Source organism: Streptopelia decaocto (genome assembly GCF_964273445.1).
Source record: "Streptopelia decaocto genome assembly, chromosome: 1".
Taxonomy (NCBI): Eukaryota; Metazoa; Chordata; class Aves; order Columbiformes; family Columbidae; genus Streptopelia; species Streptopelia decaocto.
Genome location: NC_138663.1, coordinates 805,847 through 830,571, shown reverse-complemented (window position 1 = coordinate 830,571; position 24,725 = coordinate 805,847). Strand labels below are relative to the sequence as shown.

The 24,725-nt window shown below is 70.3% G+C and overlaps 3 protein-coding genes across 3 annotated transcripts; 2 read left to right on the top strand and 1 right to left on the bottom strand.

Moving 5' to 3' along the window:
• Positions 1-2,246: 2,246 nt before the first annotated feature.
• Positions 2,247-6,602, top strand: ADM2 (adrenomedullin 2). The gene is made up of 3 exons (XM_082066535.1): positions 2,247-2,325; positions 2,448-2,564; positions 5,937-6,602. The coding sequence occupies exons 2-3, from the start codon at positions 2,467-2,469 to the stop codon at positions 6,535-6,537; spliced, it is 699 nt and encodes a 232-aa protein (XP_081922661.1). The 5' UTR covers positions 2,247-2,325; positions 2,448-2,466; the 3' UTR covers positions 6,538-6,602.
• Positions 6,603-10,208: 3,606 nt separating this feature from the next.
• Positions 10,209-14,181, top strand: MIOX (myo-inositol oxygenase; the record flags this gene model as incomplete). The annotated part of the gene is made up of 10 exons (XM_082071229.1): positions 10,209-10,294; positions 11,407-11,578; positions 11,859-11,939; positions 12,416-12,578; positions 12,661-12,728; positions 12,796-12,905; positions 13,020-13,087; positions 13,242-13,291; positions 13,852-13,964; positions 14,040-14,181. 10 exons carry the CDS (start codon positions 10,209-10,211, stop codon positions 14,146-14,148), a joined length of 1,020 nt encoding a protein of 339 aa, XP_081927355.1. The 3' UTR covers positions 14,149-14,181.
• Positions 14,182-14,427: 246 nt separating this feature from the next.
• Positions 14,428-24,714, bottom strand: LMF2 (lipase maturation factor 2). The gene is made up of 14 exons (XM_082076378.1): positions 24,576-24,714; positions 22,713-22,966; positions 20,822-20,850; positions 20,413-20,609; positions 20,030-20,208; positions 19,773-19,911; positions 19,186-19,320; positions 18,975-19,080; positions 18,282-18,378; positions 17,996-18,178; positions 16,911-17,079; positions 16,434-16,545; positions 16,117-16,225; positions 14,428-15,319 (listed from the first exon to the last, which is right to left on the bottom strand). Exons 1-14 carry the CDS (start codon positions 24,670-24,672, stop codon positions 14,933-14,935), a joined length of 2,193 nt encoding a protein of 730 aa, XP_081932504.1. The 5' UTR covers positions 24,673-24,714; the 3' UTR covers positions 14,428-14,932.
• Between the last annotated feature and the right edge of the window lie 11 nt (positions 24,715-24,725).

Here is a 24,725-nt window from a genome sequence, read left to right as displayed (position 1 = left end):
TCCCGAGCAGGGCAGGGGTCCCGGTTCCGCCCTTGCTGCAGGGCCGCGGGGGCTCAGCCTGGGCAGGGGCTGGTGGAGAGACCCTCTGCTGCTGCTTCTCTGCTCCGCATCAGCGCCTGGAGCTGCAGACCCGAGACTGCCGGGGGTCCCCGCTGAGCCCCGGCCTCCCGTTCCTGTCCTGCCTGTGTGGGGAGGGGTGATGGGCCAGCGAGGGCTGCTCCCCCCTCAGAACCTGCGGTAAACGAACGCTAATTAGGCAGAGCCCCCTCCTGCCACACAGGCTTGTGCCGGTGCTGCTGAGTCCGGTGACCCGGGTTTGTCCCCAGGGTGGCAGTGGCTGGCACTGCGCTGGATGGGGACCCGCACAGGGTCCCGGGCAGGCCTGGGGTGAGCCCCAGCCCGGACCCCGCACGGCACAGCACGGCAATGGCTGAGTACCGGCACCGTGACGGAGCCGTGCCAGGACTCAGCCCGGGGACCGCAGGGTGACATCCCACCGGGAAGCGGCCCACGGGGGTGCCCCGGTGGCCATGAGCTCTGGGCAGGGGTTCGGTGCGTTGCTCCCAACGGCAACACGTGCCGTGCCAGGGCCACGCCAAGTGCTCAGCCCCGTGTGCCCCTGCCCGCGGCTCTGCCGTGTTGTTTTCATGCCGGGTTTCTCTCTTGCTGGGATAATCCAGCAACAAACAAGCGGAAGAGCCCGACACGCCGCAGAAATTCCCCCCGGGACATGCGTGGGGAAGCGGGGGCCACAGTGCTGGGGAAAGGCTGTGCCGCTTCGGGCCAGGGCTGGACCCGCAGCCCTGCTCAGGGGGGCTGTCCCTGCCGCCCCCCACCCCGTCCCAGTCACCCCACGATCAGGTGCTGCCGCAAATCCCCCTGCACGAGAACCGGGTGTTTGAAGCCTTTGTGTCCTGATAATGCGGAAGAATCCCAGCGATTTGGAGCATGCGGAGGCCCCCGGCCCCTCGGCCTGGGGAGGCTGCAGTGGGGGGAGCGGCAGGGGAGGAGGTGCGGGCACCCCCGCCCTGGTGCCTGGACCCCATCCCGGACGTGCTGGGGTGGTGGGGGCTCCTCGCCCTGTCCCAGCAGCTTGGGCACCGGGGACACCCAGACCCCACCCCAGAGCAGGAGGCGGGAACCCAGAGAGGGAGGTTGGTGGGGACCCCTCCCCTGCTGAGCTCTGGCCGCCCGGCTCGGGGAGCAGCGCCCCAGGAGCCCCCAGCAGTGGCTCCGCACCGCCCCGGTTCCAGCGAGCCGCTTCCCGGCAGGGGAGCGCCAGGACTGGTCTGAGCTCTGCGGATCGCATTCCTTAATTGTTTTAGAAGGCCCCATGTGATATTTAAAAACATTAACCTGACTTAGCCCCGGGAGAAGGTGCGAGCAGACACACGTCCCGGCGAGCAGCTCCAGCGCCGCCGGCTGCAGCGCCGGGGGCTGGCAGGGTGCTGCCCCCCAGGGGACAGGGCTCCCAGCCATCGTGGGGCTGGAGGGGCTGGCTGAACTGGAGCTACTGGGCTGCACTGGGTTTCCCGCAGCCCGGGGAAGGGAGGCAGGATGCGGCCTTGGCCCTCCAGCCTGGATTTGCCACCCAAGCATGAGGAGCAGCGAGTGGAGCTGGGGGGCTCTGTCCCCCCCCCGAGCTCCCCAGCATGGCAGTGGGAGGCAGGGTGTGGGATGAGGGGTGTCGGGGAGCCCCTGGGGATGGGCTCTGCGCCCCGAAGCTGGGCAGGGGGCACCCCGCAGGGCTCGGCAGGGCTGAGCGCAACTCGACGTGGCACAGGACGGCTCGTGGGGCCTGGCAGGGGCCAGCGCTGCCTGCCGTGGGCCCGCTGCCGCAGCTGGTGCTGAGGAGGGGCTGGCGGGGGGCCTGGGGGTGCCCCACCCCCGCATCAACCCCACCTCACATGCTCTGCATGGCTCCCCAAGCTCCATCTTGTTCCCTCCAGAGGGGTTCCCCAGCCCACCCCAGCCCAGCCCCCTGGACAGCTCTCCAATCCCTCCCCAGTCCCATCCCGGTACCCCCGGACCTCTTCCCAGTCCCATCTCGGTACCCCCGGACCCCTCCTCTGTCCCATCCCAGCCCCCCGGACCCCTCCCCAGTCCCATCCCGGCCCTGCTCCGCAGCGCTGCGGGAGCGGCGGGGCCGGGAAGCGGGCCCCGGGGAGTGTGCGGGGCCGGTGCGGGGCTGCCCCCGCCCGTGGCTCCTCCCGCGCCGCTCGGCTCCTCCTCGCCCGCCGCGCCGGGCCCGGCGATATTTAACCTGGGCCGGGGCGGGGAGCGGCAGCGCCAAGCGGGCACCGAGCGGAGTCGGAGCCAGCGCAGGTACAGCCGGGACCCCCGGGGACCCCGCACCGCCCCCCGGGCTGCGGGACGGGGTGGGGCACCGGGGGCACCGGGCGTGCTGGAGCCCAGCCCAGCCCCGAGCCCGACTCTTCTCCCCGCAGCCGCTGTCCCGGCCCCGCCATGAGAGCCCCGGCGCTGGGTTGCATCAGCTTGGTGCTGTGTCTGCTGGAGCTGCCCGCCTGCCTGCCCCTGCCCGACGGCCGCGCGCCCAAGCGCAGGTGAGCCCGCGCCCTGACCCCCGGGACCCCGCACCCCTGTGCTCCGAGACCCCCTGCCCACACCCCTGTATGGGGCAGGTCCGAGACTCCTTGCCCACACCCGGGTATGGAGTAGATCTGAGACCCCATGGCCGCATCCATGTATGGGGCAGATCTGAGACCCCCTGCCCATACCCGTGTATGGGGCAGATCTGAGACCCCCTGCCCATACCCGTGTATGGGGTAGATCCGAGACCCCCTGCCCACACCCGTGTATGAGGTAGATCTGAGACCCCCTGCCCACACCCGTGTATGGGGCAGGTCTGAGCCCCCCTGCCCACACCCGTGTATAGGGCAGATCCGAGACCCCCTGCCCACACCCATGTATGAGGTAGATCTGAAACCCCTTGCCCACACCCATGTGTGGGGTGGCTCTGTGCCCCCCTGCCTGCTCCCCAGTGCCAGGCAGCTCCGCGCCCCTGCCCGGGACACAGCCCTGGACCCTCCGATGGGGCCCGGCTGCCCCGAGCTGCCCTGAGCCCGGCCCCTGTCCCCGAAGGGGCTCCGTGCCCCCTGCCCGGCCCTGCCCGAGGGCTGACTCCTGCCCCAGGCTCTGCTGGGACGCCCCGTGTCCGTCTGTCCCACTGCTGCGCAGCCCTGGCTGCTCTCCCGTGGTCCCGCGGGGTTCAGGCAGGGCCCAGCCTGGCAGCGTGTCCCTGTGTCCTGCTGGCCGCACGACTGGAGGGGACACGGCCCCGCACTGAAGCCCCTTGCACTGGTGGCAGGTTCTGGGCAGGTTCCCTCGGGTGACAATGCTCCGGGGAATGGGGACAGGTGGGTGCTCCGGGAGCTGCATGGAGGGTGTGGGGTTCCCTGAGCACCCCCTCCCACCCGGACCCCCACCCTGTCCCTGCAGCACTGTGGGGACCCAGGGGGACAAGGTGTTGAGAACAGGGTGATGGGTCCCTGACACCCTGCATTCCGCTGGGGACGGGGGAGCGGTGCTGGGAGGGGGCAGGATGCGGCCAGGGCGGTGGGCATGCAGCGTGCCAGGGTGGTCTGCGGGTTTGGGAGGGGGCAGGGCCCGGACCTGTGTGTGCACAGGGTGGGCAGGTGTGCGGTTGTGCAAGGGGTGGGTGAGCTCTCGGTTCACGTCGTGATGGAGAGGACGCGTGTGCCGGAACCCCCGGTGTGTGTGTGCCGGGTGTCTGTGCAGGGCGAGGGGCTGTGGGGGCTGCGGGGGGCCAGGGTCCCCCGGCTCTCCTGCCTGGGCCTCCTGCGGCGAGAGGAGCCTTGGGTTGGGACCGAACATCCCGCGGGTTTGTGTGCGTGCACGGCTGTGCAGGTGTGCGCGCGGGTGTGCGCGCGTGCGGGTGTGCACGCACAGGCTCTGCGGGTGTGTGCGGCTGTGCGTGCGGGTGTGCGTGTTGCTGCTTGTGGAGCGGGTTTGGGCTGTGCCAGCGCTGGGGGAAGCCCGTGTCTGGCTCCGGAGGGATCTGCAGCGGCTCCTGCCCGGCGCCGTGCGCGGCGGCTCCCGGGGGTGCGGGAGGGGGCCGTGCCTGGGCCGCGCGTGGGGCCACGTCCCGCCGCAGGGATGGACAGACGGACTGCGGCACCCAACAGCGGGCACGGGCTGTGTGGCTGCTGCCATGTCTGTGGGACGGCATGGCCATGGCATGTCTGCCATGGGCTGGGCCATGGGGGTCCCTGGGACCGGGGCTTGAGACATGGGGATCCCAGGGGGGAGCTCTGTGCTGCTTTGGGGGGCTCTTGGGCTGGACCCCCTGGACAGGTGCCCGGGGCCCAGGCGCGGGTGCCCGTAGCCAGGGAGCGTGGGTGCCGGCTCGGTGCCAGCGCAACGGCCGTGGGAACGGGGTGGGCAGAGCTGTGTGGGAACCACGGGGGGGCTGCCGGGAGGTGCTGGTGCCAGCGCAGCCAGCAGCAGCGCCGGGGTCGGTGGGTGCCCTGTGGCGGGTCTGGCGATGCTCCTGAAGCCCCGGAGCGGCAGCGATCCCGTGGGACCCCACGCGCAGCCGGATGTGCCGGGAGCTCGGCCGGCGCGGGCGCACGCGGTGCCGGGGCAGCCGGGGCCAAGCCGGGGCAGGAGCCAAGCGCGGGAGGGAGGGGAACTCCAGACCGGCATCTGAACCGCGGGATGCGCACGGGGGCCCTTTGGTGGGGGTGGCTGGCAGGGCTGGAGCACCGGAGCTGGCACCGAGCCGGCCAGGAAAGTCCCGTGGGCCACGGCTGCCGGTGTTTCCGGGCACCGGCCGCCTCCTGTAAACACGTCCCGGGACGGGAAGGGGCAGCAGGCGCTCGCCGGCCCCCCCGGTGCTTCCCGTCTCTGCAGGGCTGGAGGAATTTGGCCTCTGTCCCCGCTCCCGTGGCTGGTGGCCAAGCGGCATCTGGCCTCCACCCAGCTGTGTCATGCCAGGACGAGCCCTCCGGCCCCCCCGGGCGGTGGCAATGGGGGGCAGGGGGTCGGTGCGGTGTGAGTTGGGGCTGCGTGTGCAACCCGGGGCACGCGGGGGCTGGCGCGGGTGCTGCCGTACGTGCCGGTGCGCAGGCAGGGCCGGTGCGGGCAGCAGGAGGGTCGTGGGCAGCGCTACCTGGGCCACGTGCCACCCCAAAGCCACGTTCCACTTCCGCCGCCACCGGGCACTGCCGATTCCTGCCGGGCAGTGACCCAGGGCGGCTGCGGGTGACACCGCGGCGGGTCCCCCTGCCAGTGCAGGGTCACCGGTTCCTCCAGGGGTGAGGCCAAGCTGGGCTGTACTGGAGCCGGCAGCACCGGGGTGTCCCCGTTTGTGCACCCCGGGGAGGGGACAGCAGGGTCAGCCCTCTGGGAGCTTGGGGACCCCCATGGCAGTGCCTGTGGTTGTGGGGGGTGAGCAGCCATGGTCACACGGTGCCATGAGGGGCATGGGGAGCCCATGGCGGGACCGGGGGGGGTCCCACCCTGCTGGCGGGGCTGTGGCTGCAGCCCTGCCCGTGGCAGCGGCTCCTGCTGGCCCTGCCACCGCGGCGCGACGCCGGAGCGCGGAGTACGTGTGCGGCTGCAGGTAGCAGCTCCCCGTCCTTGGCTGCCACCTCCTCCTCCCAGCTTGGCAGGGCAGGGCCTGGGCAGAGCGGCCGGGGGGGCAGCGAGGCGCCCCGGCCTGTGGCTGGGCTGGGGGGTCCCTGCCTGGCCCACCATGGCACCCCCGCCACGGCACGGCCGCCTGCCCTGTACCCTCCGTGGCGCGGCCGCCCTGCCCGCGGTGCTGCGGCTCTGCCCGCCGCCCCGGCGCTCCCGCTGCCCGCGGCTCTGCCCGCCGCCCCGGCGCTCCCGCTGCCCGCGGCTCTGCCCGCCGCCCCGGCGCTCCCGCCCACCGCGCTGCCGCTCTCTTGCAGGGAGCCCCCGGACCGGAGACCCTCGCCGGCCTCGCTCCTCGGGGACCAGCCAGGACCGCGGCCCCCCGCCCCGGCACAGCCCGCCGGCCCGCGGCACGGCCCACTGCTCCCTCCACGCAGACCCTCGGGCCTTCGGCACAAACCGCGGCTCCCGAAGCTCAGCCCTCGGCACAGACCAAAGCTCAGCCCTCGGCACGGGCCCCCGCTCCCGCGGCACAGCCCGAAGCTCGGCCCGCGCCATGAGCCCCCGTTCTCCCCCCGGCACGGCACCCGCCTGGCCCCCCGGCACAGACTGCTCATCCCGCGGCACCACCCGAAACTCATCCCGCGGCACCACCCGAAACTCATCCCGCGGCACCACCCGAAGCTCCCGCTACGCCGGGAACCCCCGTTCGCCCCCCAGCCCGGTGCCCCCGTGGCCCCCCAGCACCCGCGGGGCCGCCGGCACGCGCTGGGGCGGCCGCAGCTGCTGCGGGTGGGCTGCGTGCTGGGCACCTGCCAGGTGCAGAACCTGAGCCACCGCCTCTGGCAGCTCATGGGCCAGTCGGGGCGCCAAGACTCGTCCCCCATGAACCCCAACAGCCCCCACAGCTACGGGTGAGGGGGGGCGGCTGCAGCGGACTGCCTGGCCCCGCGCCCCCTGCGGAACCCCCCACTAAAGCACTTCCAGACTCAGATGTGCCTGAGCTCCCTCTGCACTGTTCGGGGGGCCCAGGGACCCCACCAGGGACTTGGGGACCATGGGAGTGTCCCCGCGGAGGGGCCCCTGCGCTGTCACCAACCGGAGCCCCATGGAGCAGAGAGCACTGTGGCCGCGGGCCGGGGAGCCAGTGGCCCATGGTGGCCCGTGGTGGCCTGTGGTGGCCCATCCGGCCGGGGCTGGCGGTGGCGGGTCCAAGGGGCAGCGGGGATCCTGCTGACCGCAGCAGCGCCGGCGCCTTGTGCAACAGCCCCGGCCACGCTCCCCTGACTCAGCAGCCCGGCAGCTGCCGCGGCACGCGCGGCCAGGGCTGGCGAGCCTGCTGCGCCCCACCGTGCCCCACAGCACCCCTCTGTGCCCCCTTGTACCCCTCTGTGCCCCACAGCACCCCACTGTGCCCCACAGCACCCCCCTGTACCCCGTTGTACCCCACTGTGCCCCACAGCACCCCTCTGTGCCCCGTTGTACCCCTCTGTGCCCCACAGCACCCCCCTGTGCCCCACAGCACCCCTCTGTGCCCCACAACAACCCTCTGTGCCCCGTTGTACCCCTCTGTGCCCCACAGCACCCCTCTGTGCCCCACAGCACCCCGCTGTGCCCCATTGTACCCCACTGCGCCCCCTCACTCCCAGCCCCCTCCCGTGCCCACCCAGGGCAGCGCAGTTCCATGGGTGGGAGTCCTGCATGGATGGGGTGGGGGAACCCTGCTCCAGCCCCCCAGCCAGGGTGGGGGCACAGGGCAGCCCCCCACACCTTCCCGTTGGGGTCCCTTCACAGGCCTGAGGCTGGGGAGCCTTTGGGGGCCCCGTCCTCCCCGGAGAGGATGCTGTTCCGTTCCCCTGTCCCCCCGGGTACCGCTCACAACCCTGCGGTGACACAGGGACCGGGTGCTGGTGGGTGCCAGGGGATGGGGAACCATCCCCAAGCACGGGGGGCAGAGGAAAGGCCGGGGTCCTGCACCCCGCTCCTGCTCCATCCCCTCCCTGTCCCTGTCCCCTCTCCTGTCCCTGTCCCCTCCAGGCTCCCGCTCTCCTGGCACAGCGACACCCCAGGAGTGCTGCTGTCACCTGGCAGAGCTGTCACCCCTGTGGCCTGGCAGGACGGGGATATGCAGCCCCTGGCACCGGCCCGTGAGGGTGCCCGGCCCCCCACTGCACCCTTGTGCCCCCACCCCTGCCCTCCAGAGATCCCCATCCCCAGGAGCACCCCGTCCCTCTCAGGAGCACCCCCATCCCAGAGCCCCCATCCCCAGAGCCCCCATCCCAGAGCCCCCATCCCCAGAGACCCCCAACCCCAGAGTCTCCATGCCCGGAGCCCCCCATGCCCAGAGTCCCCCATGCCCAGAGCCCCCCATCCCAGAATCCCCATCCCAGAGTCCCCATCCCCAGGAGCCCCCACCCCGCAGCAGCCCTGGGTGAGGGTGGGGGGCACCCATGGGTGCTGTTCCTGGCCCGTCTCTCCTCCCTCCCGGGGGTCCTGCCCCTCACTCGAGCCGGCTGACAGGGCAGGATGGGGACAGGACCATGACGAGGTGTCCCATGGGTGTCACAGCAGGTTCCAGGGCCGGGGTCCCCCCAGTGCGGGCAGGGGTCACCCCTGCACCCCCGGAGCCCTGGGCAGCCCCCAGACCCAGCACGGTGCTGCCAGGGGACATAGGGACACCAGCACAGCCCCTCCGGCCAAGGCCATCACCCCCCATCCCTGGGGTGACCCCCAGGCTGCAGAGGGGCCGTGCTGAGCCCCGCGGGGCCCCGGCCGGATCCTGCCCCACAGCAGCACTGGTGCTGGGCATTGCACGTCCCTCTTTGGGTGACAATCTGGCTTTGTACAGAATAAAGTGTGCGAGGAGGGGACACGTCTGGTGCCGGGGCCACAGCAACGGGCATGGAATGGGGGGCGAGGGGCTGCCCCGGGCAGGGCACGGGCACCCGGCTCTGCCACACAAGGCACCGGCACCGCCTGCTTCCCTCGGTGCAGCGGGGACAGCAGCGCAGGGGACAGAAGCACAGGGGACAGCCACGCAGGGGACAGGCACGCAGGGGACAGAAGCACAGGGGGGACAGCAGAGCAGTGAGGACAGCCATGCAGGGGACAGAGGAGCAGTGGGGACAGCAGAGCAGCAGGGACAGCCACGCAGGGGACAGCAGAGCAGCGGGGACAGCAGAGCAGCGGGGACAGCAGAGCAGCGGGGACAGCAGAGCAGCGGGGACAGCCATGCAGGGGACAGCAGAGCAGTGGAGACAGCCACGCAGGGGACAGCCACGCAGGGGGGACAGCCACGCAGGGAACAGCAGAGCAGTGGGGACAGCAGAGCAGTGGGGACAGCCACGCAGGGGACAGCAGAGCAGTGGGGACAGCAGAGCAGTGGGGACAGCCACACAGGGGACAGCAGAGCAGTGGGGACAGCCACGCAGGGGACAGCCACGCAGGGGACAGCCACGCAGGGGACAGCAGAGCAGTGGGGACAGCCATGCAGGGGACAGCCACGCAGGGGACAGCAGCTCAGTGCCCGTCCCAGTGGCCGCAGCGCTGCCCATCTGGCACCCACAGCAGCCACAAGGCCAGCGGGTCCGGACAGGAGCCAGAGAGGAGGAGGAGGGTGAGGAGGAAGCAAATGGGGCCACCCGTGTTGGGGGTCCCACGGGAGGGGGCAGGGTCGTGCCGGGGCTGCACACCTGTGGGCGTGGGGCTGCTGCTGCCTGTCCTGCCTGCGCACGGGCACGCGGGGACGGACCTGGCCAGGGCACGGCACAGCACGGCACAGCACAGCCCCACTGTGGGACACACTGTTGTGCACCCCCCACAGATGTGCACCACCCCCCCACAGATGCGCACCTCCTTGCACACAGGTGTGTGCCCCCTGCACACAGATGTACACCCCCTTGCACACAGAAGTACACACCCGTGCACATGGTCTGCACCCCCCTGCACACGGTTCTGCACCCCCTTGCACACAGATATGCATCCCCTGCACACAGATGTGCAGCCCGTGCACATGGTTCTGCACCCCCCCTGCACATGGTTCTGTACCCCCTTGCACACAGATGTGCACCCCCTGCCCATGGCCCTGCCCCCACAGCCTCACCCCCACCTCTGGCTCCCCCCCACTGCCCGCAGCCCCTCACCGTGCTATGGGGGCGCCTGCCTGGCCCCGCTCCCCATGTCCCCACGGGGATCACACCACGGCCCCGTCCCACAGGGTCACCACGGCTGGGTGGGCAGTGGGGGGACGCCCTTTTGCCCCCGCAAGGAGCCCAGTAGCCTGGGGCCACCGTCAGGCGCTGGCAGGGCCACCCATGGCCGGGCCCCCCAGCTCAGGGTTGGGGGTCCCAGTTTGGGGCTGTGACAGGGCCGGGCTCCCGCCAGCCCCCGCGCCCCCGGGGAGCAGCGTCCCCCGCGCCCGGTGCCGCGGGCTCAAACATTAACCGGGGGCAGGTCAGCCGGTGACCCGTGGCCCCGCAGGCTGGGCCGCCCCGCGCCGCCCCCGCCGATAAAACCGGGGGGCCCGCGGCCGCCCCACAGCCCGCAGCCCAGCGCCCCCCGCACGGCCCAGCGCCCCCCGCACAGCCAGCATGAGGAGCCTCGGCGTGGTGAGTATGGGCGAGACCCGGCGCCCCACGCCTGGGGTCAGACCCACCCGCATCGCCCCACACCTGGGGTCAGACCCACCCGCATCGCCCCACACCTGGGGGGCAGACCCACCCGCATCGCCCCACACCTGGGGTCAGACCCACCCGCATCGCCCCACACCTGGGGGTCAGACCCACCCGCATCGCCCCACACCTGGGGGGCAGACCGCACTCATGGGGGTGCGGGTCCTCCCAGGCACACCCAGCCGGCCCATGCAGCCCCCAGCCCCACAAGCATCACCCCCGCGTGGGGTCGGTGCCCTTGGGACCCCCCCGCCCTGCAGCTCTGCATGGGGGTGGGGCTCACACAGCTCGGCATGGGGGCTGTCCCCTTCTGGGGGGTCGGGGATCACGTGGGACCCCAGTGGTGCCATCCCCCCACAGGAGCGCCGTGCCGTGGGGGGAGGGGGATCCCGCAGCTCCAGCGAAGCGGGGGGCTGCCCTCCCCATCCCCGGGGCTGTGGGGTGGGGGGTGTCTGCAGCACCCCTGGGCCTCACTGCGGGGGCTGCCGGGGGCTGCCAAAACCAGGGACACCCCGGGCCAGGACCCCCCTGCACCCCAGCGGGACAGACGCCCCACACCGGCAACGGGGCTGCAGCGAGTGATACGGTGTGCAGTGCCCTGCAGTGCCCTGCAGTGCCATGCAGTGCCGTGCAGTGCCGTGCAGTGCCGTGCAGTGCTGTGCAGTGCCGTGCAGTGCCCTGCAGTGCTGTGCAATGGTGTGCAGTGCCATGCAGTGCCGTGCAGTGCCATGCAGTGCTGTGCAATGGTGTGCAGTGCTGTCCAGTGCCCTGCAGTGCCGTGCAATGGTGTACAGTGCCGTGCAGTGCTGTGCAGTGCTCTGCAGTGCCGTGCTCAATGGTGTGCTGTGCCCTGCAGTGCTACGCAGTGCTGAGCAGCTCTGTGTGATATTGTATGATGCTCTGCGGGGCTGTGCGATGCTGTGCGATGCTGTGTGGTGCTGTGCAGTGCTGTGCGATGCTGTGTGGTGCTGTGCAGTGCTGTGCAGTGCTGTGTGGTGCTGCGTAATGCTGCACATTCGGTGTTTCCTTTGGCCATGTCCCAGTCTCCGTGTCCCCCAAGACACCCGCTGTCCCTGGGGGTTTCCTCTCTGCCCCACGGCTGCTGGGCCCCCTGCAGGATCGGGCCCCCTGCGGGATCGGGCCCCCTGCAGGATCGGGCCCCCTGCGGGATCGGGCCCCCTGCAGGATCGGGCCCTGCTGACCCCGCCCGGCCCCTCTCCCCGCAGGACCCCGACCCCTGTGATGGGCCCGAGCCCAGCAAGGCCAAGGCCGAGTACCGGAACTACATGGTGAGCCGGGGGGGGTCGTGCTGCTGTTGGGGGGGCTGTGACCCCGGGGGGTCCCCTGCACCGGGGGCGGTACCGGGGGGCTCCCCCGCACTGGGGGGACAGGGGGGGCTCCCCTGCACTGGGGGGTGTGGGGGCCGTGCCGGGGGGTCCAGCCGCACAGCGCTGGCCATGCTGGGGGGTCTGATCCTGCCTGTGGGGGGCCGGGGGGGCTCCGCTGCCCCAGGCTGGGAGGGATGTTGGGGTTCCCCTGGAGCCCCCCGGGCCTGACGCTGCGCCGCAGGACGGGAAGCTGCTGGACCGCGTCTACAGCACCTACCTGCAGATGCACACCCACCAGACCGTCGACTTCGTCCGCAAGAAGGTGCGAGCCCCCCCCGGCCAGCACGGCCCCCCCGGGGTCCACCCACAGCGGGGGGACACCACAGACCCCCCAACACTACAGCGCCCGCCCCAATGCCCCCCCCAGCCCGCTTGGGGGGCACCCGCTCCCCACGCAGCTCCGGGGGGTCCCGGGGGGTCCGGGGGGGCGGCACCCACTCCCCACGCAGCTCCGGGGGGTCCCGGGAGGCGGCACCCGCTCCCCGCGCAGCTCCGGGGGGTCCCGGGAGGCGGCACCCCCTCCCCACGCAGCTCCAGGGGGTCCCGTGGGGTCCGGGGGGGCAGCACCCGCTCCCCACGCAGCTCCGGGGGGTCCCGTGGGGTCCGGGGGGGCAGCACCCGCTCCCCACGCAGCTCCGGGGGGTCCCGTGGGGTCCGGGGGGGCGGCACCCGCTCCCCACGCAGCTCGGGGGGTCCCGGGGGGGCGCGGGGGTCGCGGTGCCAGCCCCCCGCCCGCAGAGCGCGCAGTACGGGAGCTGCTCCCTGCGCACCATGGGCGCCATGGAGGCCCTGGAGCTGCTGGACCAGCTGGTGGACGAGTCGGACCCCGACGTGGATTTCCCCAACTCGTTCCACGCGTACCAAACCGCCGAGGGCATCCGCCGTGCGCACCCCGACAAAGGTGGGGCCGCTGTCCCCCCCCCCGCCACGCGGAGCCCCCCTGGGGCCGCATCCTGCGGGGTGACGGTGCCGCTTGCCCCCAGACTGGTTCCACCTGGTGGGGCTGCTGCACGACCTGGGGAAGGTGCTGGCGCTGTTCGGGGAGCCCCAGGTGAGTTGGGGGGGCAGGCCGGGGTCAGGGACCCCCCCGGGCCGTGGGACAGCTGTGACCCCCGCAGTGGGCCGTGGTGGGGGACACCTTCCCCGTGGGCTGCAAGGTGCAGAAGTCGGTGGTTTTTGGCGATTCCACCTTCCACAACAACCCCGACACCAGGGACCCCCGGTACAGGTGAGACCCCCGGGACGGGGGCGCCCGAGGGCTGTGCCCCCCCGACCGCAGCACAGCTGGGGAGGGGCTGGGTGTGCGGGGGTCCGGCCCTGACCCCCACTGGCTCCCCCCCAGCACCGAGTTCGGGATGTACCAGCCCCACTGCGGCCTGGAGAACGTCCTCATGTCCTGGGGACACGATGGTGAGGGGGCGCGGGGGGGGACAGGGCTCCTTACCCCTGAGCTGATGCACCGGGGGGGTGCCCGAGCTCCCCAGCCGCCCTGTGCTGGGCCCTGCAGCCCCAGCGGGGGGCGGGGGGGCCACAGCGGGGTCCCACCCGCAACGTGTCCCCCCAGAGTACATGTACAGGGTCATGAAGTTCAACCGCTTCGCGCTGCCCAAGGAGGTGAGGGCTGGGGGGGGACCCTTGGGGGCCATAGGGACCCCGGGCTGGGCTGGCACATCCCTGTCCCTCTGTTCCCATATCCCTGCCCTGTCCTCATGCCCCCACGTCCCCATCCCTGTCCCTGTGTCCCCACCCACATATCCCTACCCGGTCCCCATGTCCTCATTCCTGTCCCTGTGTCCCCACCCCCACGTCCCTACCCCTGTCCCCATGTCCTCATCCATGTCCCTGTGTCCCCACCCCCATGTCCCTACCCCTGTCCCCATATCCTCATCCATGTCCCTGTGTCCCCACCCCCATGTCCCTACCCCTGTCCCCATGTCCTCATCCATGTCCCTGTGTCCCCACCCCCGTGTCCCTACCCCTGTCCCCATGTCCCCATGATGTCCTCATTCCCATCCCCACATCCCTACCCATCCCCAGACACAACCCAGTGTCCCCATCCCTGTGCCCAATCCCTGTACCCGTCCCCATCCCCATATCCCCACCCTTGTGTTCCCATCCCTGTCCCCGTGTCCCCAGCCTGTCCCCACGTCCCCAGCCTGTCCCCGTGTCCCCAGGCGTTCTACATGGTGCGTTTCCACTCCTTCTACCCCTGGCACGCGCACGGCGATTACCGGCACCTCTGCTCCGAGCTGGACCTGCAGATGCTGCCCTGGGTGCAGGAGCTCAAGTGGGTGCTGGGGAGGCCGGGGGGGCCTGCGGGGGCCCTGCAGCCCCCCAGCACTGACCCCCCTCGCTCCTGCAGCAAGTTCGACCTCTACACCAAGCAGGAGGAGCTGCCGGACGTGCAGCAGCTCCGGGGCTACTACCAGAGCCTGATCGACAAGTACTGCCCGGGGCAGCTCTGCTGGTGAGCGGGGACCCCCCGAGGGGACCCCCACCCACCCCACGGCACCGCATTGGGACCCCGACCTGCCCCACGGCACCGACACGGCCCCCCCCACTCAGCCCCTCGCCGTGGGGGCACCGGGCTCTACAATAAACCCGCTGTCACGCACCCCTGTGCCAGTCACACCCCACGGGGGTTGGGGTCACCCCAGGGATGGGCAGGGGACAGGCAATGTCCCTGTCACCTCTCCTGGGGGGGCAAGGGCCAGGGCAGGACACCCCCCTTCAGGGTGAGCTGGGGGGGCTGGAATGTCAAAGGCTTTATTTAGAAAATTATAGGAAAGCTCTGTGCTCAGTGCCGAGCCGGGGGGAGCGCAGGATGGCAGAGCCCCCCCTGGGACTGTGGGGCAGCGCCAGAGCCCCCCCGCCCCGGGACTGCGGGGCAGCGCCCAAACTACCCCAGGCAGGGGAGCAGGGGGCTGCCCATGCAGAGCGCAGTGCAGCCCCCCAGTGCCGCACACCCCCCTGGCACAGAGCATCCCCCCCAAGCACAGAGCCCCCCCAGCCCGGCACAGCCCTGGGGGAGCCGGAGCGGGGCAGAAGGCTCTGCTGGCGCTGCTGCCTGCGCGGTGCAGGAAGGCACGGGCAGGGAGCGGGCAGGGAGCGGGCAGGAGCGCGGCCCGGGCCGGCAGCTGGGGGAGAGCTGCCGCTCCCCAGCCATGACCCCCCGGCAAGGGGAGGGGGCAGGGGGGGCTGCAGGCGAGGCTGTCAGTCCGTGGGGGGAAGACGGGGCTGGGCCAGCTCCAGGCGCTACTTCTTCTTCTTGGACCCGCGGGGGCCGTCGCTGTGGCCATCGCTGCCCCCCCGGGCGCGGCCGTCGCTGTGGCCATCGCTGCCCCCCCGGGCGCGGCCGTCGCTGCGGCCCTCGCCCCTCTCCTCCTCCTTCCTCCGCACCTGCCCGTTCTTCTCGCCGCCCCCCCGGTCCGCAGGCTCCCCCCGGCGGGGCCCTTTGTGGCGGGCGGGGGGCGAGCCCCCCCGGGGCCGGCGGCGCAGGGCGCGCAGGACACAGGCGGTGGCGGCCACCAGGTAGAGGGACCAGAGCAGGATGGGGCCGGAGCAGGGCTGGCTGAGCTGGCGCAGGGACCGCAGCAGCCGGGGCAGGGTGGCGGCTGCCGGGCGCAACGGCGGCGGCTTGTCCTGGGGGAGAGGGGGGGTCAGGGCTGCCCCACAGTGTGGCACAGGGGGGTCAGGGCTGCCCCATGGCCCACAGTGTGGCACAGGGGGGTCCGGGCTGCCCCATGGCCCACAGTGTGGCACGGGGGGGTCAGGGCTGCCCCATGGCCCACAGTGTGGCACAGGGGGGTCAGGGCTGCCCCATGGCCCACAGTGTGGCACGGGGGGGTCAGGGCTGCCCCATGGCCCACAGTGTGGCACGGGGGGGGTCAGGGCTGCCCCATGGCCCACAGTGTGGCACGGGGGGGGTCAGGGCTGCCCTATGGCCCAGAGCGTGGCACAGGGGGGTCAGAGCTGCCCCATGGCTCACAGTGTGGCACGGGGAGGGGGTTAGAGCTGCCCCCACGGCCCACAGTGTGGTACAGGGGGGTCAGGGCCACATCCTGGCTGGGAGCATGGTGAGGCCATGGCACGAGGGGGGCTGCCCCACAGCTGGGAGCATGGCACGGGGAGGCACAGCTGCCCCATGGCCGTGACAGAAGCGGGGGGGCACGGCTGCCCTGTGGGGGGGAGCACAGTGGGGCCGCAGCACGGGGGGGGGTCAGGGCTGCTGCACAGGTGGGAGACCGGGGTGGCCGTGGCACAAGGAGGGGGTCGGGGTGGCACGGGGGGGTCAGGGCTGCCCCCTGGCTGGGAGCACAACAGCACGGCCATGGCACAGGGGCGTGGGGTGTCGGGGATGCCCCCTGGCAGGGGGTCAGGCCTGGCCATGGCACAGGGGGTGTGGGGGGCCAGGGCTGCCCCCCTGTGCAGGGTCCTACCTTCAGGCCGTGCTGGCTGAGCAGACTCTCCAGCGCGGGGTCCCCCAGGGACACGGGGGGGAAGAACTCCTGGACGTGCTGCCGCCGCCACCACTGCGCCGGGGCCGGGCTGCGGGACGGGGGGCTCAGTGACAGACCCTGCGCCCCCGGGAGCGGGACGGCGCCCCCGCCGCCCCCGATGAGCTGCTGAGAAGCAGCTCCCAAATCCAGCCCCCACCCCATGAGTCTGCAGGCTGATGAGTGTCACAGCAGCTCAGGGGAGCAGAGGGGCTGGTGGGGGGGGCAGGTGCTGGCACCCCCCGCCCAAACGTGCTCACCTGCCCTCGGCGCTGCCGGTGAACCAGTACTTGTAGAGGCGGGCGCGGATGAAGAGGGGGGGCCGGGCGCTGAAGGGGTACAGGGACTCGTCCACCTGCACCAGGCGGATCACTGCCAGAGACATAACGTCACCCTGCGCCCCGTGCCGCAGGGACACCCCAAACTGCTGTGGGGACACCCCAAACTGCTGCGAGGAGACCCCAACCCACTGCAGGGACACCCCAAACTGCTGTGGGGACACCCCAAACTGCTGCGAGGAGACCCCAACCCACTGCAGGGACACCCCAAACTGCTGTGGGGACACCCCAAACTGCTGCGAGGAGACCCCAACCCACTGCAGGGACACCCCGAAGTAGTGTGGGGACACCCCAAAGTGCCACAGGGACACCCCAAACCACTTTGGGGACACACCAAACTGCTGTAGGGCTGGAGCCCAGCACCCCCGACCCCCCAGGGAAGGAGCTGCCCCCACTCACCATCATGCTGGCCCTGCAGCAGCCGGTGCACGAAGCTGGTGAACCAGGGGCTGCTGGTGTGGGGGCCCAGCGCCGCAAACCACATCTGCCAGTCCAGGCGCGGCTGGTGCGGGATCACCACGGGGGGGGCCCTGCTCACGTTCCCCGGCTTGTACATGAACTCGATCTCCTGCCAGGGGGAGCAGAGGGCGCTGGGGGGGCAGCCAGCACCCCCAGACCTGCCTCCCCCCACCCGGGTTACCAGAGGGACAAAGCCCCCGGGGGACAGCCGCGTGCCCCAGAGGGGACAGAGCCAGCGGGACGGGGACGTTCGGCTCCACTGCCTGTCCCCAGTCACGGTTCAGCCCTTTGGCACCAAACGTGATTGTTGAACTTGACCTGAGAGCAGGACCTGGCACTCGGCCTGGTTGGGTCACAACAACCCCATGGACGCTGCAGCCAGGGAAGAGCGGCTGGAAAAGAGCGGCCCTGGGGGTGTTGGTGCCAGCGGCTGAACATGAGCCAGCGTGTGCCCAGGTGGCCATGAGGCCACCAGCATCCTGGCTGGTGCCAGCACTGGTGTGGCCAGCAGGCCCAGGGCAGTGACCGTCCCTGTGCTGGGACCTGGGGAGGCCAAACCGCCAATCCTGGGGCAGTTCTGGGCCACTCACGCCAAGAAAGGCCTTGAGGTGCTGGAGCGAGTGGAGAGAAGGGAACGGAGCTGGTGAGGGGCTGGAGCACAATGTGATGGAGCAGCTGAGGGACCTGGGGGGCTCAGCTGGAGAACAGGAGCTGAGGGGAGACCTTCTGATCTCTGAACTGCCTGAAAGGAGCTTGGAGCCAGGGGGGTCGGGCTCTGCTCCCCAGGAACAAGCGCCAGGAGCAGAGGAAACGGCCTCAAGTTGCGCCAGGGGAGGTTGAGGTTGGATGTGGGAACAATTTCTTCCCCAAAGGGCTGTGGGGCATTGGAACAGGCTGCCCAGGGCAGTGCTGGAGTCACCAGCCCTGGAGGGCTGGACAGACGGACATGAGGTTCTCAGGACACGGGGCAGGGACAGGGCTGTGGAACCTGAACGACCCTGCGATCCTCCCGAACGCGGACTCACCGTCCAGCTCTGCCGGTCGTAGCTGCCCTCCAGCACCACCTCGGGCCGCCCCCCCACGCCCGTCATCCTGCGGAACAGCCCGTAGGAATTCACCACCTGGAACCGCTCGACCGCGTTGAACATCTGGTGGATGCCGGGCCACAGTTTGCCATTGGACTCGTAGTCAATGTAGGTGAATGGCACCTGGGCGGGGCAGAGAGTGACTTTGTCATGGCTGGGGGGGCTGAGTCTCCCAAGACAAACACAATGCTGCTCCGCTGCCCCTCAGACACCCCCCAGTGCTCACCAAGCTGATTGCGAACATCCCCAGGGTGGCTGTGGCGAACACGGCCCACTGCAGCGCAGCCCACAGCTTCCAGAAGCATCCGCGGACACAGGCACACCTGTGGGGGGTGGGAAAGGCTCAGAGCTGCACAGCCCCCCGAGCTGGGGCTCCAGCTGCCAACTGCGGGGTTCAGAGCTGCTGGGGCAGAGGGCTCAGCCCCATGGCAACACCACAGAGAATCCCCCCAAACTCATCCAGCACCCCCAGTCCCAGGGTCCAGCCGCCCGGTGTCCCTGCAGCACGAATCACAGAACCATGTTGGTTGGGAAAGCCCCTCAAGCTCATGGAGACCACCCATAACCCACCCTGTCCCTGCCCCATGTCCTGAGAACCTCCTGTCCGTCTGTCCAGCCCTCCAGGGCTGGTGACTCCAGCACTGCCCTGGGCAGCCTGTTCCAATGCCCCACAGCCCTTTGGGGAAGAAATTGTTCCCACATCCAACCTCAACCTCCCCTGGCGCAACTTGAGGCCGTTTCCTCTGCTCCTGGCGCTTGTTCCTGGGGAGCAGAGCCCGACCCCCCTGGCTCCAAGCTCCTTTCAGGCAGTTCAGAGATCAGAAGGTCTCCCCTCAGCTCCTGTTCTCCAGCTGAACCCCCAGGTCCCTCAGCCGCCCCCTCCCGCCCAGCTGTGAGGCCCCGGTGTCCCCACCCCCACCTGTACATGGCCACCAGGATCTCCCAGGACAGCGAGAGGAAGCCCAGTCCCACCAGCGGCAGCGTCACCGTCCGCAGCCACGTCGTGAATTCGTGGTAGGTGAAGGCTGGAGCAGAGGAAACCCCACGGGGTCAGAGAGGAGCCCCAGGGGTACAGGCAGCCCAGGTGCTGGGCCGGGGGGAGCAAGGGGCCCTCAGCCCCCGTGACGCACCTACTTTGGAGTCCAGCAGCCTCTTCTCCCAGTTGATCTCCAGGCCGAAGCAGCGGATGCTCCCGTAGAGCAGGAGCCCGTAGGCACTGAGCTCGAGCAGGGCGGAGAGCAGGGAGCGCAGGCTGGGGGGCCAGGCTGTGCACAGGGGGGGCTGCTGAATGCTGGGGGGCTGCGGAGGGCCCAGTGAGCCCGACCCACTCCTGCCAGGGGGTGCAACTACACCCTGAGAACGCGGGCAGGGAGGGGGCAGCGGTGGGGACACCCCACACCAGGAGCAAACACGCTGCTGTGCTCTGGGTCAAGCACCCCAGGGGCACAGACCCCGCCAGGGGCACAGACAACCCCCCCCAGGAGTACAGATATCCCCTCCAGGGGCACAGATCCCTCTACGGGGCACTAATCCTCCCCGCTCCGAGGCACGGACACCCCCAGGGGCTGGCAAAGCGGCTAGGGGTACAGCCAGAATGATCCCTCTCGCTGTCACACCCAGACTGGGCGGTCAGTGACAGTGACCTGTCCCCTCCCTGCCCTGGGGACACCACAAACAGGACCCCATCCCCATGCAGCGGGGTGCGGGGGGGCCTCACCGCTGCTGTGTCTCCTCCTGGTGTGGCCCAGCCAGCGCCCCACGTGCTCCTCGTCCAGCAGTGAGAAGGCCAGGACGATGGTGAGTGCATTGAAGAAGTTGTAGTTACCCGTGAGGATGATGAGGAGCTGCAGCAGCACCTGGCGGGGAGCGGAGGCAGTGCTGGGGGGGCACAGTGCTGGGGGGCTCCTGTCCCCCCGCCCAGCTGAGCCCCACGGCCGCTGGTGCGGGACAGGGGTCCCGGCTGTGCCCCCGCACCTGGCAGTAGAAGGCGAAGAGGCGCAGGCGGCGCGCGGGCGCGAAGAAGAGGACGGGCACGGCGATCTCGATGACGTATGTGGCCACCACGCTGAACTTCTGGAACCAGACGGGCAGCTGGTGGGCGAACCAGGCGCCCGGCGTGGGAATGCACTGCGTCTCGTAGTGGTAGGTGAGAGCTGGGGGGGCGTGGGGGGTCAGGGCGGCAGAAAGGGGCACGGGGCTCAGAGCAGGCAGAGCCGGCACAGAGCCGTGCGGGACACCAGGGGTGCCAGGGGCTGCCCAGAGCCCCCCAGCTGCCCACGGGCACGGGAAAACCCCCAGGGCAATGTGTCCCCCTCCCACTGCCTGTGGGGTGCCCCAAAGCGCGTGACGCCCCTCACCTGTGAGCCCCCACCATGTGGGGCAGCGGCTGGTCAGCTTCACCACCCCCGAGGCAAACATCAGCCGGAAGAGCAGCCAGCGCACCAGCCAGAAGGTGACGCCGTCGTGGGGACGCCAGGCTGCCGAGCCCCCCCGCAGCAGGCGCAGGGGGGCCACCAGCACCGCCAGGAACCCCGCTTCCAGCAGCAGGCTGTCCCTGCGGGGAGCGCCGCTGTCCCCACTGCCACCCCGGGGCCACAGACCCCCTGGGGCAGCAGCTCCCACCCCACCTGTGCCGGTACCGAGTGCCCGAGGTGGCGGGGGGGTGGCTGCTGTCACCCCTGCCCGTCACTGCTGCCTGAGGGTCCCCCTGCACAGAGCCCCCCACCCAGGAGCCCCCCTGGAAGGGCCACAGTGGGGCTGACTTACCACTGGAAGTAGAGGAAAACCTGCCCCACCTGTGGAGAGAGGAGCAGAGCATGAGTGGGGGGGAATCATCACATCACAGAGTCGTTTGGGTTGGAAAAGCCCCTCCAGATCATGGAGTCCAACCATAACCCACCCCAGCACTGCCCCATGTCCTGAGAACCTCATGTCCGTCTGTCCAGGCCTCCAGGGATGGTGACTCCAGCACTGCCCTGGGCAGCCTGTTCCAATGCCCCACAGCCCTTTGGGGAAGAAATTGTTCCCACATCCAACCTCAACCTCCCCTGGCGCAACTTGAGGCCGTTTCCTCTGCTCCTAGCGCTTGTTCCTGGGGAGCAGAGCCCGACCCCCCTGGCTCCAAGCTCCTTTCAGGCAGTTCAGAGATCAGAAGGTCTCCCCTCAGCTCCTGTTCTCCAGCTGAACCCCCCAGGTCCCTCAGCCGCTCCATCACACTTGTGCTCCAGCCCCTCACCAGCTCCGTTCCCTGCTTTGAACTCCCTCTAGTACCTCTACGCCACATGCAAATCGGGTTCCCCAGGCCCCTTCCCCACAGCCACCCTGCTGAGAGGGGGCAGAGGGGCTGGGGGGGCTCCGACCCCTCCGAGCCCAGAGCTAGCCCGTGGTAGCGCAGAAGAGGAGGAGGAGAAGGAGGGACCTTCCTCCAGCATCACCGTAAAAGGGAGCGAGGAGAGGGAGGCCGGGAGGAGGCAGAGCCGTGCGCACCCTGGGCACCGCAGCCACATCAGGCGTGTCCCTGTGGGCAGGAGTCACCCAGGGCCCCCGCGGGCGCTGCCTCCCCTCCCTGCCGAGGCAGTGGGTTACTGGATGAGCCTGCCCCAAAACACAGCTCGGTGGGGCCAGCAGGGCTCCCGCGCGAGGGCGGCTGCTCACCAGGGCTCCTGAGGGGCACGGCAGAGGGGACAGGGCGACAGTGCTACCAGGCAGCCCCCCGGGCTGGGGGGAACCCATTCCCAGCGCTGCCACCTCACTCTGCAGCCCCTGGCACCGCCTGAGCACCAGGGGAGGGAGCGGCGGGGGCTGCGGGTGCGGCGGGGGCTGCCAGTGCTGCCGTCCAGCGGGGCAGGATCGTTCCTCCCAGGGCAAGAGCCACCAGCCAGAACGGATTTTAGAGCACAAGTGTTTTCTTCTCTCTTTACTTCCCCTGGTTTCAGTGACACCCTCCTCTCGCTGCGCCAGCGGACTCTGACTCACCGGGGCTCCTCTGCCTGAAGCCGCAGCCCCAACAGCGAGCACAGACGGCTCAGGAGGGCGGATTTGCAGCTGGGGGGCAACAGAGCTCTCGTGGGACATGGGCAGAGGGTCTGGGGAGGCCACAGCGGGCAGGGGACAGAGCTGCCCCCACAGCAGTGCAGGAATCAGCCATGCAGGCCAGTCCAGGAGGGTTTTATCCCAGGGAAGGCACAGAGAACAGAACCCCAGGATGTCAGGGGTTGAAGGGACCTGAAAGCTCATCCAGTGCAACCCCCCCGGAGCAGGAACACCCAGCTGAGGTTACACAGGAAGGTGTCCAGGGGGTTGGAATGTCTGCAGAGAAGGAGACTCCACAACCCCCTGGGCAGCCTGGGCCAGGCTCTGCCACCCTCACCCCAACAAGTTGCTTCTCATAGTCAAGTGGAACCTTTTGTGTTCCAGTTTGCACCCATTGCCCCTTGTCCTGTCCCTGGTTGTCACCAGAAGAGCCTGGCTCCATCCTCCTGACACTGCCCCTTTCCATATTGATCCCCATGAATGAGAACCAGCACAAGCATGGAGTTGTCCCCCTCAGGGAGCTGCCAGCACCTTCCCCTGCTCCATGAGGAGACCTGAGCGTGCCCACACAACACTAACACAAGAATGTCCCCCCCCTGCCCCCCCAGGGCACTGTAACCCCTACCTGGTAGAGCGAGAGGTAGAGCAGCCAGAGCAGGGCGAAGAGCAGGCTGTCCCGCAGCGCCTCGAGCAGCAGCGCGCCGAGGGAGCCCAGCGCTCCCAGCACGCACAGCAGCTCCATCGCCTGCTCCGTGTCCAGCCCCAGGCGGGGCCCCAGCCACAGCACGGTGGGCATGTCCCGAAACTGCTCCCACAGCCCCTTCCCGCTCAGGCGCAGCACCTTGCGGGCGGGCAGGATGCCATCCCTGCCGTAGAGCCCTGCAAGGGGATGGTGACAGTGGGGACAAAGCTGACCCAAAACTCAGAGCCCCCCTTGCCAGCCCCTGGGCGAGCCGGGGGGTGCCGCAGAGACTTTGTCTCTGCGGCACCCCCCGGCTCGCCCAGGGGCTGGCAAGGGGGCTCCAGCAAACCCCCAGTTTACTCATTAAACTGGGAAGGCAGCAGCAATGGGAAGAGCCCGGTGGTTGGCAGAGCCAGCCTGGCCACGTGGAAGGGAGAGGGACGCCCTGCCCGCTGCGGGCAGGGGGGGGTTGTGCAGGCAGGGCTGTGCCGGGGGGCTCCGGGGAGCTGGCACAGCCCCTGTCCCCCTCCCCGTTCTTGTGTCCCCATTCCTGTCCGCATATTGCTCACCCCATCCCCCTCCTCATCCTGTGCCCCCATCCCTGTTCCCAGAATCCTCACCCCATCCCCATATCCGCCCTCACCATTCCTATGTCCCCATGTCCCCCTCCCCATCCCTGTCCACATATTCCTCGCCCTATCTCCATGCCCCCCTCCCCTTTCCTATGTCCCCATATTCCTCACCCCATCCCCAAATCCTCATCCTGCTTCCCCCCTCCCCATTCCCATCTACATATTCCTCCCCCCACTCCCCTGTCCCCCTCCCCATGTCCCCATATTCCGTACCCCAGCCCCCATCCCCATATTCCTCACTCCATCCTCATGTCCCCCTCCCCATTCCCGTGTCCCCATGTCCCTCACCCTGTCCCCCTCCCCATTCCTATGTCCCCATATTTCTCCTTCCACCCCCATTCTTGTGTCCCCATATTCCTCACCCTATCCCCATGTCCCCCTCCCCATATTCCTCATCCCACCCTCCTGTCCCCCTCCCCATTCCCGTGTCCCCATGTTCCTCACCCTGTCCCCATTCCTGTGTCCCCATGTTCCTCATCCTATCCCCAAATCCTCATCCTGTCTCCCCCCTCCCCATTCCTGTCTATATATTCCTCCCCCGACTCCCCTGTCCCCCTCCCCATGTCCCCATATTCCGTACCCCAGCCCCAATCCCCATATTCCTCACTCCATCCTCATGTCCCCCTCCCCATTGCTGTGTCCCCATGTTCCTCACCCCATCCCCACGTCCCCTTCCTCATCCTGTATCCCCAGACACCTCGGGGGTGTGGAGCGGACAGCGGACCCTCCCCCACGGAGCGGGCCCGGGTTCAGCTCGGCCCCCCGCCGGCCCCCAGGCAGCTGAGCCCACGGGCACAGGACGGGCCGGTACCGGGGGCCGGGGGAGCACGGTGCGGAGCCCCGGGGGGCCGCAGGACGGGCCGGTACCGGGGGCCGGGGGAGCACGGTGCGGAGCCCCGGGGGGCCGCAGGACGAGCCGGTACCGGGGGCCGGGGGAGCACGGTGCGGAGCCCCGGGGGCCGCAGGCGGGCCAGCCCCGCACCCCGGGCACACAGAGACAGGGCCCCGCGGCTCGGAGGGGCGCGGCGGCTCCGGGCCGGCCCCATCCCCGCCCGAGCATCCCCCGGCCCCGCGGGGGCCTCCGTGGCCTGTCGCGGCGGGGCCCACCGCCCCGCAGCCCCCGCAGCGCGGGGCCAGGCGAGCCCCGCTCCCCGCCCGCGCCCCCGCGCCGTACCGGGGATCTGCACGTAGAGCGAGGCGAAGGCGGCCAGGTATGCGGCGGCCAGCCCGGCCAGGAGCAGCGAGCGCGGCCGGCGCGGCGGGTCCCCCATGGCGGCACCGGCGGCTGCCCGGCCCCGCGCCCGCCGCGCGGCGTCAGCACGCA

What these genes read in the sequence shown, in the direction of transcription:
- ADM2 (XM_082066535.1), top strand. Translation starts at nt 2,467, where the DNA reads ATGAGAGCCCCGGCGCTGGGTTGCATCAGCTTGGTGCTGTGTCTGCTG. An exon ending in GGCCGCGCGCCCAAGCGCAG is followed by an intron (nt 2,565 to 5,936) that starts GTGAGCCCGCGC and finishes GCTCTCTTGCAG; the next exon opens with GGAGCCCCCGGACCGGAGAC.
- LMF2 (XM_082076378.1), bottom strand. Translation starts at nt 24,672, where the DNA reads ATGGGGGACCCGCCGCGCCGGCCGCGCTCGCTGCTCCTGGCCGGGCTG. An exon ending in TCTACCTCTCGCTCTACCAG is followed by an intron (nt 20,851 to 22,712) that starts GTAGGGGTTACA and finishes CTCTCTCCACAG; the next exon opens with GTGGGGCAGGTTTTCCTCTA. An exon ending in TCTTCGCCTTCTACTGCCAG is followed by an intron (nt 19,912 to 20,029) that starts GTGCGGGGGCAC and finishes GCTCCCCGCCAG; the next exon opens with GTGCTGCTGCAGCTCCTCAT.